General features: G+C 43.8%; 1 protein-coding gene across 1 annotated transcript in view; it reads left to right on the top strand.

Annotated features, from left to right (window-relative positions):
• The window catches only part of DNAH6 (dynein axonemal heavy chain 6), a 249,296-nt gene extending 234,409 nt beyond the window's left edge, over positions 1-14,887 (top strand). Inside the window, exons 73-78 of the mRNA XM_033125611.1 lie at positions 2,042-2,169; positions 5,615-5,800; positions 6,327-6,399; positions 7,443-7,594; positions 10,871-11,093; positions 14,578-14,887. Of these exons, the coding sequence (XP_032981502.1) occupies positions 2,042-2,169; positions 5,615-5,800; positions 6,327-6,399; positions 7,443-7,594; positions 10,871-11,093; positions 14,578-14,681 (866 nt within the window). The 3' untranslated portion in view covers positions 14,682-14,887. The remainder of the gene's footprint in view (positions 1-2,041; positions 2,170-5,614; positions 5,801-6,326; positions 6,400-7,442; positions 7,595-10,870; positions 11,094-14,577) is intronic.
• Positions 14,888-15,672: the final 785 nt, after the last annotated feature.

Genomic DNA, 15,672 nt, shown 5'->3' with positions numbered 1-15,672 from the left:
GTATTAATTTTTGCTCCAAAAGACGCATTAGAGCCGATTGTCCAGCTAGGTCTCATTTTTGGGAAAACATGGTAGTTCTTCAACTCTGTGGACACCAACTGGTGTCCAATTATGATACTAACTATCCAGAGTTAGCACAGACCCTACAGATTAAAGGCTCAGTCCCACAAGACTGTCTCCCACTGGAGATGCCAATTCCAAGTCCCAAGTTGTGACCTGTAATTCTGACCAATCAGCTATAAATCGAGAGTTCCCAAACTCCCTTCTTAGGTTCAGTAATTTTCTAGAATAGCTCACAGAACTCAAGGAAAGTTAGTTTACATTTACCAGTTTACTTTAAAAGATATCATAAAGGATAAAGATAAACAGCCAGATGAAGACGTCCACAGGACAAAGTCCAGAAGATTCCTGAGTCCAAGAGTTTCTGTCCCCATGGAGTAAGGGTGTACCCCCACCCCACCCCCCGACACATGGATGCATTCACCAACCAGAAGCTCTCCAGACCCCTTCAGTTACAGTTTTATGGACGCTTTATTACATAGGCATGGCTGATTGAATCATGGGCCTTTGGTGATTAACTCAACCTCCAGCCCCCTCCTCTCCCAGGAGGTCAGAAAGTGAAGCTGAAAGTTCCAATCCTCTAATCACATGGTTGGTTCTGCTGAAACCAACCCCTGCCATGCTTACGGGCTTTCCAAAAGTCAATTCATTAACATAAACTCAGATGTGGTTGAAAGGGGCTTGTTATGAATAATAAAAGATGTTCCTTTTACCTTTACCACCCAAGAGCTATTTCAAGAGCCAGGGTCAAAAACCAAATATTATAAAAAATGATGCTCTTATCGCTCTTATCACTTAGGAAATTACAATGGTCTTAGGAGTTCTGGCCAGGAGCTGGGGATGAAGACCAAATTTATATTTCTAATTATATCACAATATCACAGACTGAGTTTTGCCAATACTCTTTAAGGCCCCCAGAGAAAAGGGGGAGGGCTGTGTTACCTCAGAAGCCAGTTATCTGCCTCCTAAAACAGGCCTCAAAAGAATCTCTTCTTGAGTAGAGTTCTAAGGATGTTGAAGCAAACTAAGTCAGTTAATTTAGAAAGCAATTTTTAATAAATCTAAGATGGTGGACTGAGTGGAAAAGGGATGAAGATAAATAGGTGGATGGATGGATGGATGGATGGATGGATGGATGGAGAGATAGTACACTTGTCTCATAGAGTTCCATTGACACCTAAGAGGTTTCTCTCCAAGCTTCATAAAGCTTACAGTTTGCTGTGAAATGATAAGTGAAGCTATCTGCTGAGACTCAGGGGACAGGAACGCAACTGGCTCAACAAGAAAACAGAGGGTTTGGAATAGCACCTGAGGGGAACGACAGAAGAAGACCAAGGATATGTAACCACAGCACTGTGGACCCGAAAGATTGGACTAACCATGCTGCTGTGTGATTTTTCTATAGCAGCCAAAATGTGACAGGTTAAGAAGGATTTTGAAGTATGTATTTCAGAGACACTCATTTACTCTCACTTTACTCAGCTATGCAAAGAAATGCAGTTTCTTCAATTTTTTATAGCTTATATAAGCCCCCATTTGCTGGACTGTAGGGAAAAAGAACAAAATTTTCGATCTAGCTTGAACCAGGGGGTTGTTTCATAATCCAGTTGGTCCCTTGGAATTATGCTCAGTAACTTTGGATAAATGCTAATTCTCTCGCATCTCTCAGTCTCCATCCCCAACTCCTCCTCTCCCAGATACAATGCAGGTGTGCAGGAAAGAGTGAGGCTTACGTACCTGCATAGCAGAGAAGACTCAGGGTCCCTGGCACCTCTGGTTCAGGGATGTCCCTTGTCTACTGGGTACATTTGTCCTGCTAGAGTTTGCCACTGACATCTGCATGGCCTGACTCCCATTCAGCCTAGGCACAGGCACAGATGTTGGCTTTAAGAAAGGTTTAAAAAAGTGAATTACAACAGCAATGTTATAAGGACAGAAATCAATGATAACTAATCTGAGGAATTGGTTCTGTGTGTTTCAGAAATACTCGAAATGGAGACTGCTACTGAGAGCCTTTTCATCAAGGATCCTCAAGGACGCCTTAACTCCTTGACTACTGTTCTTGGACAAGAAGTGGACCGGTTTAACAATTTGCTGAAGTTAATACATGTATGTGTGCTCACTGCCATCATTGCTATGGGTTATCAAGGCTGTGTAGAGAATTATATAATAACATGAGGGTGCTAAGAATTTTTCATTCCCATCACTTCAACATTTCCGTTTGAATATGCTAACAACTCTAAAAATCCAACTTCTTTAAAATTGAATTTACCCTCCCCTAACAAGCCCGTGTTTCCTCTAACAATGGCTTTGTGAATATGGGACAGTACAAATCTTTGGTCTCTTCATTATCCTAACTTACACCCTTAGAATTACCATTGACAGACTAGAAATTGATCAGGGATCTAAGCATTCAACAGAAAGTCAGTCTTTGTTCCTGATGTCTAGTTTGCATTTAATAACACAGTTTTTATGAAGACTGTGAAAACCAAAGTCTCTCCAAGTGTGGGCCACAAAAGGCCTGCATTAGAATCCGCTGTGCTGCATGTCCAAAATGCAGACTGCTGATCCCACTCCAGACCTGAGGGGCTATTCCTGGATGAATTCCTGGGAATCTGAATTTTAAATAAATTTCCCCAAATGACTTCACTGCACCTAAAGCTCAAGAACAGCTACTTGGTCCTTTGCCTTATGCTCTGGAATACTTTCTCTCTAGATGGCCTTGAATTTATAATGATAGCTAAATACCTTCCTGGTTTCTCTGTGCACAACTTTGGTAAGGGAAGCACAAAAAATATTAGAGACTAAATACTGAGCATTAATAGGAAAAGTTTTAGCACCAAGCGGGAAACCAAATACCTGGCAGAGAGTCAAGGCTCAATGACAAGATTGGGGGAGAACATGTGGGTAAATCTTTTAAAGCCAAAGACGATCTGTCCCCTGTTAGGAAAATAAAGGATCCAAATGTTGCTGGTTGGCTGGCAATACCAACTAGACTTGTGGGTTAGGGAGTCATGGGGGCAGCTCAATAAAAAGAAGTCCTCAACTTGGGACTATGGCATCCAGTCAGGTAGGTATATACCAGTGTCAGCAGGCCAGATAGCCAGGTCAGGGATTATCACCTTCTACACGGAATGAATCACGGTACAGATTAAGCTGCTGTGATAATGACCCCCAAATACGGTGTCCAAAACAAAATAGAAATTCACTTCTCTCTCAGCTAACTGCCCAGAGGGAGCCCTGACTAGGGCAGGTAGTTAATCTTCCTTTCTGAGCTCATCCAGGGATCATAGCTGATGGGTTGGCTCTTCCGACCTTAACAGGTAGCTTCCATCTCTGGGTCTAAGGTAGATGCTCCAGTTGTCCCCTTTTGCCAGTCAGTCGGGGGAAAAGAGCTGAGGGAAAGAGCTTCCTCATAAAAATGTGATCCAGAAGTTGTATACGTCATTTCTTCTTGTATCCCATTAGCCAAAACTTGGTCACATGGCCACGCCCCAGCTGCAAGCATGGCTAGTAGTCTCTGGGGGGACTGCTCGGTGCCCAGCTAAAACTAAGGGGGGTGGGGGGTGTACTATTGTTCAAAAGAAGAGGAGGACATGGACACTGCTCATCTCTCGCCTCTTGCACTTCATGATTTTTCACCCACTTGAAGATAGACAAATCTACATGTCACTTCCTCCATAAATTCTTCCTGCAACACCAGCCCTTCCCTCCACCACCAGATGACTTAGGAGCTTCCTCAGGGCTCCATCATTTCCAGGGCCTGTGTCTATCACTGTACTTACCAACCTGTGTTTGTAATTACCCCTCCAGGGATATGGCTTCCCCAGCAGGAAATGAACTTCTTGAAGCCAAGGGGACTGGATTAGTCATCATTTCCCTAGTGCCTGACACATACTGAATCTCCTATGAATATGTGAATGTGCAAATAAACAAATGTGCCTCTCACGTCTCCCCGTGATCACTTCTTGTGGTCAAATAATAATGTCCACTAATAATGGAGGAATTTGCTTCATGGAAGTAGAAGGGGAGGAGGCAGAAGCAGCAGCCTGCAAGGCCATCAGGAATCACAGCAGAGCACTCCCACTGGAGGGAGGGTGGTGACCAGCACTGTGAGCTGGGCCTGCACTGGAGGGAGGTCTTCCTCGTCCTGACCTCTGCCCTGGCCTGCCTTGCCCCAGCTCTGTCCCCACGTCACCTTCCCTTCACCCAGGAAACAGCAAGGCAGCACTGTGGTGGCGGTAAGTAAGGCCAGGGGAAGGCAGCAGCGCCCAAGTCCTCGGAGCTGCCATCCTGGCAAGCTCACTCTCCTCCAGACAGTTACAGAACTGTGAGTCAGGACAGGTCCTGGGAGACACGAGGCCATCCTGTTAGTTAGGCTTCTAGGGAAGAATAGTGGAAAATGCACTTTCTCCCACTGCACACATCTGTGTGCTAGCTGCCTCCTCTGGGAGAATGGGCTGCAATGTAACTTCTGTCTATTTTAAGCAGACCTAGAAGGCACTAGCTGCTGATCCCTCCATCTCTCTGGCTTAAAGCATTCTCCCTGCATGTTAGGTAGTTCTTCTGCTACCTTTTTCCATTTGCAGCATCTAAAGCGGCATACTGTTTTGGCTCTGGCTGAGGGCTCCTTGCTGTACTCTGCTGCAAATGGTTCCTCGGGTCATAAGGGCAAATCTAATGAAAACTCTTCTCTTTCCTACCACTGCTTCTTGCAAAGAGAATGGAGGAGGGGAATAGCTTTATGCAGGAATGAAGGAAGGCTGGCCTTGTCTTGTCCACATATTGCCTCTCTCTAGAACTATGTGCACGTGGTCCTAGGCCTTATTTTGGTTTTTAATCAACTTAAATTTGGCCTCTGACATATCCCTACAGTATCTTCCCAATATATAACAGTTTTCACAAAATTGGAACCCAGGTGGGCCATCCCAATCTATCTGCCCTGCCTTCAGCTTTAGCCAGGTGGCGGCAACTATTACCCTGGATGTTCATGGCTGCTGCTGGCCTCTGTCTTCTATTGAAGTGTGTGGTGGGGGGATCAGAGGCATGCCATAAGCAAGTGTTCCCAGTACAAAGAAACTCTCTGGTATCAGCTGAAAGATTGGTCTCTTCTAAGAACCTCCCCTTTCTGTGATAACTCCTGGGGCTATGGGCACCCCCGTGGCATGAGGTGCTTCCCTCCTCCATGGTTCCCAAACCACTAACCATCAGGCCCATTCTTCCTTCGGCCTGGAGGAGAGCTGGACAGTGGTATTTCTCAAAACCATTTCTCTAGGCTTCTGGGGACATTTCTCCTCCTCCTCTTTCCACTTCATTGGATTCTGCTATTAACTGCCTGACATGCCCCTCGCCCCCAGATTTTATACCCCCCAGTCGCATGTTGTAAAAATGCATGCAAGATTGGAGGATGTGACCCTGCAGACAGTGTGCAGAGAAGATGAAACCCAGTAAGAGGGCCTTTCAGCCCAAGGCAGAACCTGCCACCAAGAATGGGTGTCATTCCCACTTGACAATTCTATCTGTGAAGGTTACCAATCCTTTTTTGTTCTTTCAGACTTCTCTAGAAACACTCAACAAAGCCATTGCTGGACTTGTGGTGATGTCTGAAGAAATGGAAAAAATGTATAACAGTTTCCTCAACAACCAGGTTCCCTCTCTGTGGTCTAGCACCGCCTACCCGTCCCTAAAACCACTAGGATCGTGGGTCAAAGACCTTATTCTGAGGACCTCATTTGTGGACGTAAGAAAACACTCTTCTTTTGGGTTTCATGAATCTAGTCACACAGTTGGCCCTAAGGTCCTTAGGAAGCCCTAGCTAACTGAAACATTGACAATACTTCAGGGGTCACCTGAGCCCAAAGAAATAGAAACTTCCAGAATGGCCTAACTTTAAACATCTCATGCTGATTATAATGTAGTTTGCCCTAGGCCCTTCCCAACATCCCATTTTAATTTAATTGCAAATCTGGTTGCTAGGACCCCACTGTGAGGTACAGAACCAATTTGAAATGGTTGTGCCCAACTACCAGGTGTGCCCTTGCTGCCATCTCCCGCTTCTGTACCCTCTGTAATAACCAGGCCTGGGTTGTGGTCAGGCTGGTGGTGAGGAAGGGGGACAGGGTGTGCAGTAAGAATGGGGCTGGTAACTAACTCAGGCCTGGTTTCGATTCTGCCTCCCGAGAGGCCCTCCAGAATATGACTTGGATTTAAATAACAAACTCCATCTCAGAAAAACAATACATTGTGGTGTAATGTTTCTCCTTTAGCTGTGGCTCAAAAGAGGACAGCCTAAGTCCTTCTGGATCTCCGGTTTCTTCTTTCCTCAAGGATTTCTAACAGGTACGAGTGCTTTCCCTACAAAAATCCCTCAGAAAAGATCATGATCTGTTATACACCGGGTTTCTAGGACTTGGCAAAATGGCATGGCTACCAATGGCTTACCCACGGGGCTACTGATTATACGGGGAAGTCCAACAAGGCCCTGCTTTTCCTTGCTTGCCAGGGAAAAGGATGGCAGCAATAGCAGATGCTCCTCAACAACCTAATCCCGGCCCCTAACGCCGAAGGCTGCCGGTTCGATTCCCACATGGGCCAGTGCCAGATGGCTCAATTGGTTGGAGCAAGGGCTCTCAACCACAAGGTTGCCGATTCAATTCCTCGAGTCCCGCAAGGGATGGTGGGCTGCGCTCCCTGCAACTAACAACGGCAACTGATCCTGGAGCTGAGCTGTGCCCTCCATAACTAAGATCGAAAGGACAACTTGACTTGGGAAAAGTCCTGGATGTACACACTGTTCCCCAATAAAGTCCTATTCCCCTTCCCCAAAAAATGAAAAAATAAAAAATATTCCGTTTTAAAAAAAAATTATTTTTAATTATAGTTAACTAAAAAATACTAGATGTTCTTCCAGCACGCTGGGGTGGGGGCGAGGGAGGAGGGAATTCCAGGGATGTCTGCTAGGGACCCCCAGGAGGTCCAGGGCTTCTGGGCTACTAGATGCTATTTAGCCAAGCCCTTAATGTCTCTCATTCTGAATCCCTAATAAATAGCCCATACAAGACAAGCTGAGCAAGACTGTAAAGTTGGGGAGACTGGGCTCTGAAACTTACCCCCTGTTTGTCCTCCTCATGGTAGTACTTCAGACTTAGTCTTTTCTCTTTTCCCAACCAGGACCAAAATTTGTCCGCCCCTCCCAATGTCACCTGCAGACTTCCTATTTCAATGCACTAATTCAGAATAAGGTGTTAATAGTTAGGTGTTCTAGATGGAGAGGAAGCTCTCTAATGCTACAGCAGCCTGGTTGGAGCAAGCCGGACCGGGACGTTTGGGCAGTAGTGGTCTTGTTTGGAGGATCCATTTTTCTGATTTTTTTATATTTATAGGAACTCTCCAGAATCATGCTCGGAAATACAATTTGCCTATAGATGAGCTGAGTTTCCAGTACAACATTATTCCTACCTATCGGGATCAAGCTGCAGTTATAGAAGCTGCCAAGACAGTGCAGTTTGGGCAAGAACTGCCCATGGACATAGAGGTACTGTCCCCCTGGCTGCTGTTACAGCAAAGCAGCTTCTGTCCCACTGTCAGTCAGTATCTGCGCCAACCTCCCCTGTCCCTACTGCCTCCCATATGCAGGAGCAGGAGGGGCAGCATGGGACACACATCCCACAAGCTCCCCAACTAGCAATGACTAGGTAGGAACTGCCTAAATTAGTCTACTTTGTAGACATATTTTTTAAAGCAATGTTTTATTTCTTCAGATACTAATTCAGTTCTGAACCCAATTTCAACGTGGGTTGGGGGGAGGGGTTCCTACACCAACAAGCAATTCTCAAACACCAGCTGGGCATCCTACATTTCAACGCAGTTCTGGCTCTGTCGACCCTGAGATAGCATCAGATCTCACAGGTTTAGGGTTCAGTCCTACAGGGCTGCCCCACTCACCCCATTTCAAATGCCAGTTGCAAGGCCAGGTTGTCAACTGTGCTTCTGACCAACTGGCTACATAAATCAGAGATTCCCACAAGCCCCACCTGGGGTCTGATTGATTTGCGAGAGTGGCCCACAAAACTCAGAGAAACTTTTTACTTAACTAGGTTATTGATTTATTCTAGAAGGATATAACTCAGGAACAGGCCGGTGGAAGAGATGCAGAGGGCGAGGTGTGAGCTTCCATGCCCTCCAAGTGTGCCGCTCGCCCCAAATCGCCACCTGTTCACCACCCTGAAGCTCTTCAAACCCAGTCCTGTTGTGTTTTCACGGAGGCTTTATTACATAGGCACGATGGATTAAATCACTGGTCGTAGGGGATTGAACTCAAGCCCCAGCTCTTCTCCCCTCCCCAGAGGGGGGGTCTGCGGACACGCTGAAAGCTCAAACCGTCTAATCACTTGATTGACTCCACTGGCAGCCAGCCCCCAGACCTCCTTGGGTGCTTTCCAAAACCTGTCTCATTAACATAACAAGAGACACCATTATCACTCTCTACATCTCGATTTCCATTTTGGAAGCTCTGAGGCAGAACCAAGGAGAAAGACCAATTATATATGAGAAAAACATTTTGGTTATCTGAATGACCAAATGTATATTTTTCTTAGAAATCTCAGTATCACAGATACCTACAGTAACTTTCTCCTCACGGAGGCAATACAGCAAGAGGTTAAAGGCAAGAGTTTCAGAATCGGGCAGGCCTGAATTTAAATTCTGCTTCTCCCCCTCGCCACCCACGTATACTGGAACAGTTACTAACATGCCTGCACCTCAGTGTTCTGGTCTGTAAAATGGGGCTGATGCCACCACCTTCGGAGATGTAGTGCAGTGTAAACAAAACTGCAGACGTTGTATGACCCACACATAGTACACACACAATAAATAACTATTATTACAGGCTGAATTATCTGCGCCATTCATTCAGCTTTCTCCTAGCAGAACTGATACACTAGCTTCCTACAGTCTATAACTACATTACGGAAACAGAATGCACTAAGGACGCCGTCTAAACTCAGACTCTCATAGTTTACTCTCTCCAGAGCAGAGGCTCTCAAAGTAGGGTCCCCAGAGCACAGCATCACCACTACCAGGAAACTTAAATTCAAGGACTCATTCCAGACCTACTGAATCAGAAACTCAGGGCTGGGGCCCAGAAATCTGTATCTTTTAACAAGTCCTACCTGGGGTTTTTAGCCCACTGAAGTTTGAGAATCACTGCTCTAGAGTATCAGTGATTCTCAACCTTGACTGCAGGTTAAAATCACCTGCAGCACTATTAATAAATCCCAGTGCCCAGGCCACACCCCAATTACATCAGAATGACCCCAATTACGTCCGACATCATTAGTTTTTAAAGCTCCCCTGGTGATTCCAGTATACAGCCAGGGATGAAAAACTACTGCTGCCCATCCGAGCCACCCAGCTCAGGGGCACTGAGCTATTGATGGGATAGGGGAGCACCTCCCCCGCACCGTGGGCCTCATGATTTTCTACCTGTGCCATGAAATCAGAGATTTGCTCCAGAGTGCTCTTGCCAATAAAGTATTCGCTGATCGATCAGCGGGTTGGGGTGAGTGGCTTTTACTAAACTTGCCATAAAATATCATGGTATCAGTGAGTCAGGGATTGCTCCTGGGTGATTCCCTCAGTGTCCGCTCTACTCCCAGCTGCTCAATCTAGTCTTTGCCCTGATTAGCAATCACACACACATCAGCTTGGCCCTGCGCTCATGGCCTACCCCATGAAATACTGTAACCCCACGCATCTTAATTGCCTGGATCTTCAAATGACAATAAAAAGGCTTACATGTTTAAGAAACTTTGTTTTAGCATCAAAATATACAAAGGGTGCCAAAAAATGTATACACATTGTATGCGATGTTATGTAGGTAGCAGTTGTTCGCCGTAATCAGGAATGTCTGGATGTTGATGGTAACCGCTTTGAGCACCTCTTGTCATGGCAGAGGTCAAACGTGACTATATATTGAGCATTACAATTTTAATACAGTTTCTTCCTTCTTAAAATGTGTATATACTTTTTTGGCACCCTCGGTATTTAAAAGGGGAAAATCAATTTAGAGATGCACTCCTCATTATTTTGAGACCCTTTCTAGTCAGGAGGGTGTCTCGGGCCTATGTCAGGAATCCTTGAGGCCACAAGAGGGCAGATCTACAGGCCTCACTGAGGCCTTCCGGGATGCTGGTCTGGCCCTGTTCTGTGCCTGGCATGCTCTGCCACACAGACTGACTCTGAGGGACAGAAGTTCACAGTGACACCAGGCCTCTGTCCCTACACCCTCCCCAGTCCACACCACATCTCCACTCAGGTCATGGGCACTGAGGCATGACAGTGCCTGAGAATTGAGCACAATTTCTTTTTTTCAAAAAGGAACTTTCCATAGGCACTCTGCAAATATTACTGAGGATATATAATCTATCTGCTAAAAGGGCACCCATATCCTTCAAAGACCTTGCTACAAAAAGAACAGATGAAAATCACAGTCCTCTTATCCCATCTGCTTCCCATGAGAAGGGGAAAGTCATAACATCAGGATATCAGACAGTCTGAAGCCCATGAATGGGTTTCCCAGGGGTATCCTGTATTAGACATGTTGATGGAGTATGAGATTTAGTGTCACACTGCGAAGCAAGTGACTTTACCTTTCGGAGTTTCAGTATTCTCCTCTCTAGAGTGTGAGTAGTAACAGCAATCTAGAGCGGTCCTTAGAATTACGTGAGGAGGATGTGAGACAGACGACATGGCCCACAGCTGCTGATGCCCTTCTCCTCTTCTCTTCTTTAAACTTCTGGGTGCATTTCAGTTGCCCACTCCTGAGGATGGCGTTCTCGTTCACGGCATGTTCATGGATGCTTTTCGATGGGACGATGATGAGATGGTGATAGAAGATGCACTGCCTGGACAGATGAATCCAATGCTGCCTGTGGTGCATTTTGAACCTCAACAAAATTATGAGCCAAGCCCAACACTTTACCACTCCCCACTTTATAAAACGGGGGCCCGGGCAGGAACACTCTCAACCACAGGTGAGGATGTTCTAACATTGGTACAGATAATGACCAAGTGCAAACCACAATCCAAGCCCAAACACTAAGCTATAATGTGCAAAGGAAGACCTTGTGCCAATTAGCTGGACTGAAAACGAGGCCACTTAGAACATATAAATGTATAAACGTTGTAAATTCTGTTTATTTTAACACAGAGGGTAGATTGATATTTTAAAACTAAGGCTTGCTTCTATTAGTCTAATGAGTAAAAAACAGAGTTTATTGAGCAGCGACTTCTAATTTTTAAAATGATGGACCGAGCAGACATGAAAATCCCCCTATTGCTCACCAAATCCATTGTGACTCATCAAAGAGATTTAAAAATAGATTATAAAATAGAATGCCATTCTGCAAAAAGGGAAAGCTGAGTAGACCTGAAGCTGAGATACAAAAAGGGAAAGCTGAGTAGACCTGAAGCAAGACCTGAAGCTGTTTAAAAAGGAACCAGATAGAAAGAAGGTCATATCAACAGATAAGCTGAAGAACTGAATGTACACAACTAAAGGGTAAGCAAGGAGAATGAGCTGAGGAAATCCCTCAAAATACTTCACAATGCAATTTTTAAAAAATGGGACATTGTGGAAAAAGCCAAAATTTCCAACATTTGTCTAGTAGGCAATGTAAGAGAAAGGAGATTGTAAGAGTGGTAATATTTTTAAATTATGGCTAATAATTTCCCATAAAAGAAGAAATACTTGAGTCCTCCAATTAAGTGATTTTACAAAGTACTGTTAGGGATAATTTTTAAAAACATAAACAAACAAATAATCAAATTTTAACAAGAAACCTAGATATATCAAAGTGATACTTGAGACTATTTAAGATAAAGAAAATCCTTAAAGAGATAAAATGTATTAACATGTCGAAATTAAAATTCCAGAGAATCGGATTGACACCAGACATCTTTCTTATCCACAGTGCATATAAAAAGATAATAGAGAAACATCTTCAAAGTCCTAAGGAAAAACAAAAATTTTGAACCAAAATTGCAAACATAACCAAATTATCATCCAAAAAGGAGGTGTAATAAAGACAGTTGTGGACATGCGAAGGCTCTGAATTACTCACCACTGACCCTCTATTTCACACACACACACACAATTAAATCTTCAAAAGTTTGACCATAAAAATTATTTTAGTAATAATTTGGAACTAAATTTCCATAGAAATATGAGAGATGGGGCACAGAAAGAACTAAAAATATGTTTCTCTTTTGAATGGAGAATATACATACTGATACCTATTTTTCTAATAAAGTCTTCAGTTAAAGGATGTTCTCTAAAGGTAACACAGAATAGAACTAAAATAGACACTCCTATCATAGGCCTTGATCTCCCACTCCCATTACAAATCTAAAAAAATATTAAAAGGTATTTTTTAAAATTAATAATGTGTGTACACGTTTTTGTGTGGACATATGCTTTTATTTATCTTGAATAAATATGTAGGATGGAATGACTGGATCAGGTGGTAGGTTAACTTTTTAAGAAACTGCCAAACTGTTTTTCAAAGTAGTTGTCGGTTCCACTTTAACATTTTACATCCCTACTAGTAGCTGAGAGTTCCAGTTCTCCATACTCTCATCTGACCGCGTTCCCCCAAAATAAGATGTAGCCAGACCATCAGCTCTAATGCGTCTTTTGGAGCAAAAATTAATATACGTGAGTAAGACCCAGTCTTATATTATATAAGACATGGTATTGTATTGTATTGTACTATATTATATTACATTACATTACATTACATTACATTACATTACATTACACCTGGTCTTATATTCTATTAAAATAAGACAGGGTCTTATATTAAGTTTTGTTCCAAAAGACACATTAGAGCTGATGGTCCAACTAGTTCTTATTTTCGGGGAAACACAGTAATAATGATTACTCTGTTAGAGGATAAATAGATAGAAAGATAGATGGTAGTGGTATCTCACTGTAGTTTTAATTTGCATTTCCCTAATGACTAATGACATTAACCATATTTTCTTGTGCGTATTTATTTTTATCTTCTCTGATGAAGTGTCTATTTAAAACTTTTCCCCTTTTTTAATTGAGTTATTTGTCTTATTATTGGCTACAATACCAACAAGAACTCTTTTTGGCAAAAGGAACCAAGATAAGGTGGTAATTAAAATAATGTTGCACCGGCACAAGACACACAAATAGTTCAAATGCACTAGATAGAGAGGCAGCAACACACTGTGCACATTTGGGAACTTGACTTTGAATAGCAGCATCATTTAAAATTGTCAGGAACAGAGAAATTATTCCACAAATGGTTCTAGGACAATTGGTTATACCAATTAGATCCTTATCTCATACTACAAACAAAAATTAAATCACAGGTGGATTCTATAGACTTAATCATCACTGAATTTTAAAATTATTAACTCTAATGAAATAATGGCCTAATGAAATACTGGCTGCTAACATCCCCAAAAAGAAAAGCGATCAGACATAAGGTATTTCCTGATGAAAGTACATACCACCTTTGACGTATTCTGGCCAAAAAGGTGTGAATGTGATCACACTTCTAGATCTAACCACCCCTTTACAAGAATAAAGGGACATTTAAAATCACCACAGGATGCTGTGAGCAAAACCCAGACTCTGGGAAACTTTACAGGACAGTCTGGTTGTTTCAACCAATATATTACGAGGGGGTGGCAAAAGGAACAGGGGTAACCTACCAATTGAAAGAGATTTAAGAGATCCATCACTGTTGCAAGGTCTGAACCTTATTTGAATCCTGAATCAAACTGATGGTTACATAGAGAGAGAGACTATATATGTACTATAAAATGTCACTCAAGCACCGCCAAGACACCATACAGGGAATGGCATACAAAGTTAAGGAGAGGGAAGATATAGCTGTTCTCTTCTGGGGACACCACCTTTCCCAGCTTCCACACACAGATAGGGTTTGCTATGAACACAATGCCAGAAATAGCAACTCCCATCTTGAGAGCAGGACCGTCTTCTTCTCACCCTGACCCTGGCCCTTCCCACAGGCCCAGAATGAAGAAACTGCAAAAATGACCTCTTACTTCAGATGTTCCAGAGCTGAGGACAAAATACTGATAACTGTGCTTAGCAAAGGATGGATGGATGGATGGATGGATGGATGGATGGATGGATGGATGGACAAATAAATGGATGCCATCCTCTGAGGGCCATTAAAAGCTCAGGTCTGAACCCCAATCCAATGCTCCCAGTCAGACTGCAGAGAACTCGAAACATAGTTCATAAGGTTATACAAAGTCTTAGCTGGGCAGGTCCTTAAGGATCGTTTATTCTAACATCTTCATTTTACATAAAAACTGAAATCCATAGGGGACTATTTGCCAATCATCTCTGGAGGCAGAGTCAAGTCTGAAACCCAGGTGTCTTGACTTCTAGTACTGTCCTCTTTGTATTAAGGGGTTATTCTTTAAGTAAAGACCCTTTTTTTCCTTAACTAGGTCATTCAACCAACTTTGTGGTGACCGTCCTTTTACCCTCCAAGCGGTCCAAAGATTACTGGATTTCCAAGGGATCTGCTTTGCTCTGCCAGCTCAGTGAGTGAAAAGGTGCCACCTCAGTGCTGGAAAAAAATACGCCAGAGATCTCTCCTGAAAAATACGCCAGAGATCTCTCCTGAAGGGGGTCAAAGAGTCTGCGTAACTTATGTGTGAGCAAAACAGTATTACTTCTGATCTGATTTAAGGATAGTAAGTGTGGCTTTTATTTCTCTTATAACCTAAAATAAAGTGTTTGAGTTTTCCTTTCTGTCGTCAATTCAAGCTCTGATGTGAAAGCAGTGGGTTCAGCACCCATCTCTTACACCTGCTCCGTCTCCCCCAAGTGAGAGCCAGGCAGCTTCCTATTAGTAACCTGGGAGGTTCCCCCGGGCAGTCAAAACTCAGCCTGCCTCATCCACACAAGCTTCCTTCCTCTTCACGCGCATGTGACAAGCCTGGTACACACTTGAGTCACATGGCCCCAGTTGCTTCCATTTCTAGACCACACTAAGTCTCAGAGCTTTCATCAGTGGAGGGGGATGTAGTGACCACACAACTGGTGGAGTAAATGAGCATGATAATAAGACCTTGGCCCATGGTCCCAGCCCCCCCACTCTATGTGGCTACATTATATCCTTAGAAGAGCCTGTGCTTTAACCAACTTGCGGGTCGGTCCTGCCCAGTGCAGAGAATTTTCCCCTTCCACTTTAGGATGAACCTGTGCCACCCAGGTCCATTTGAGCCGCTGCCACCTCAAAAGCAGGGTTAGTTGGGCCAGTATTAAGATGGAGTGTGGCAAACCATTTTGTATCAATCCTGCCAACAGGGGTCTGTTTACTTCCTCGGCGATAACATGAGCCAAGAAACTGGGAACTCCCAGCTGGGACGTGAGTGTCTGGAGAAAGCCATACCACCCCCTTACAGAAAGTGAGAACTGGGTCACTCACAGTAATCCAACTCTCCCATTTTTCCTCCACCTCCCCACGTTCATCCCCATACCTACCAAAGTTAAGAATAGACTCAAGTCGCAGAGAAACAGAGCACCACTTCTATTCC

This window comes from Rhinolophus ferrumequinum, chromosome 13 (assembly GCF_004115265.2).
Source record: "Rhinolophus ferrumequinum isolate MPI-CBG mRhiFer1 chromosome 13, mRhiFer1_v1.p, whole genome shotgun sequence".
In the NCBI taxonomy this organism is placed as follows: Eukaryota; Metazoa; Chordata; class Mammalia; order Chiroptera; family Rhinolophidae; genus Rhinolophus; species Rhinolophus ferrumequinum.
This window is presented reverse-complemented; position numbering and strand designations above follow the sequence as displayed.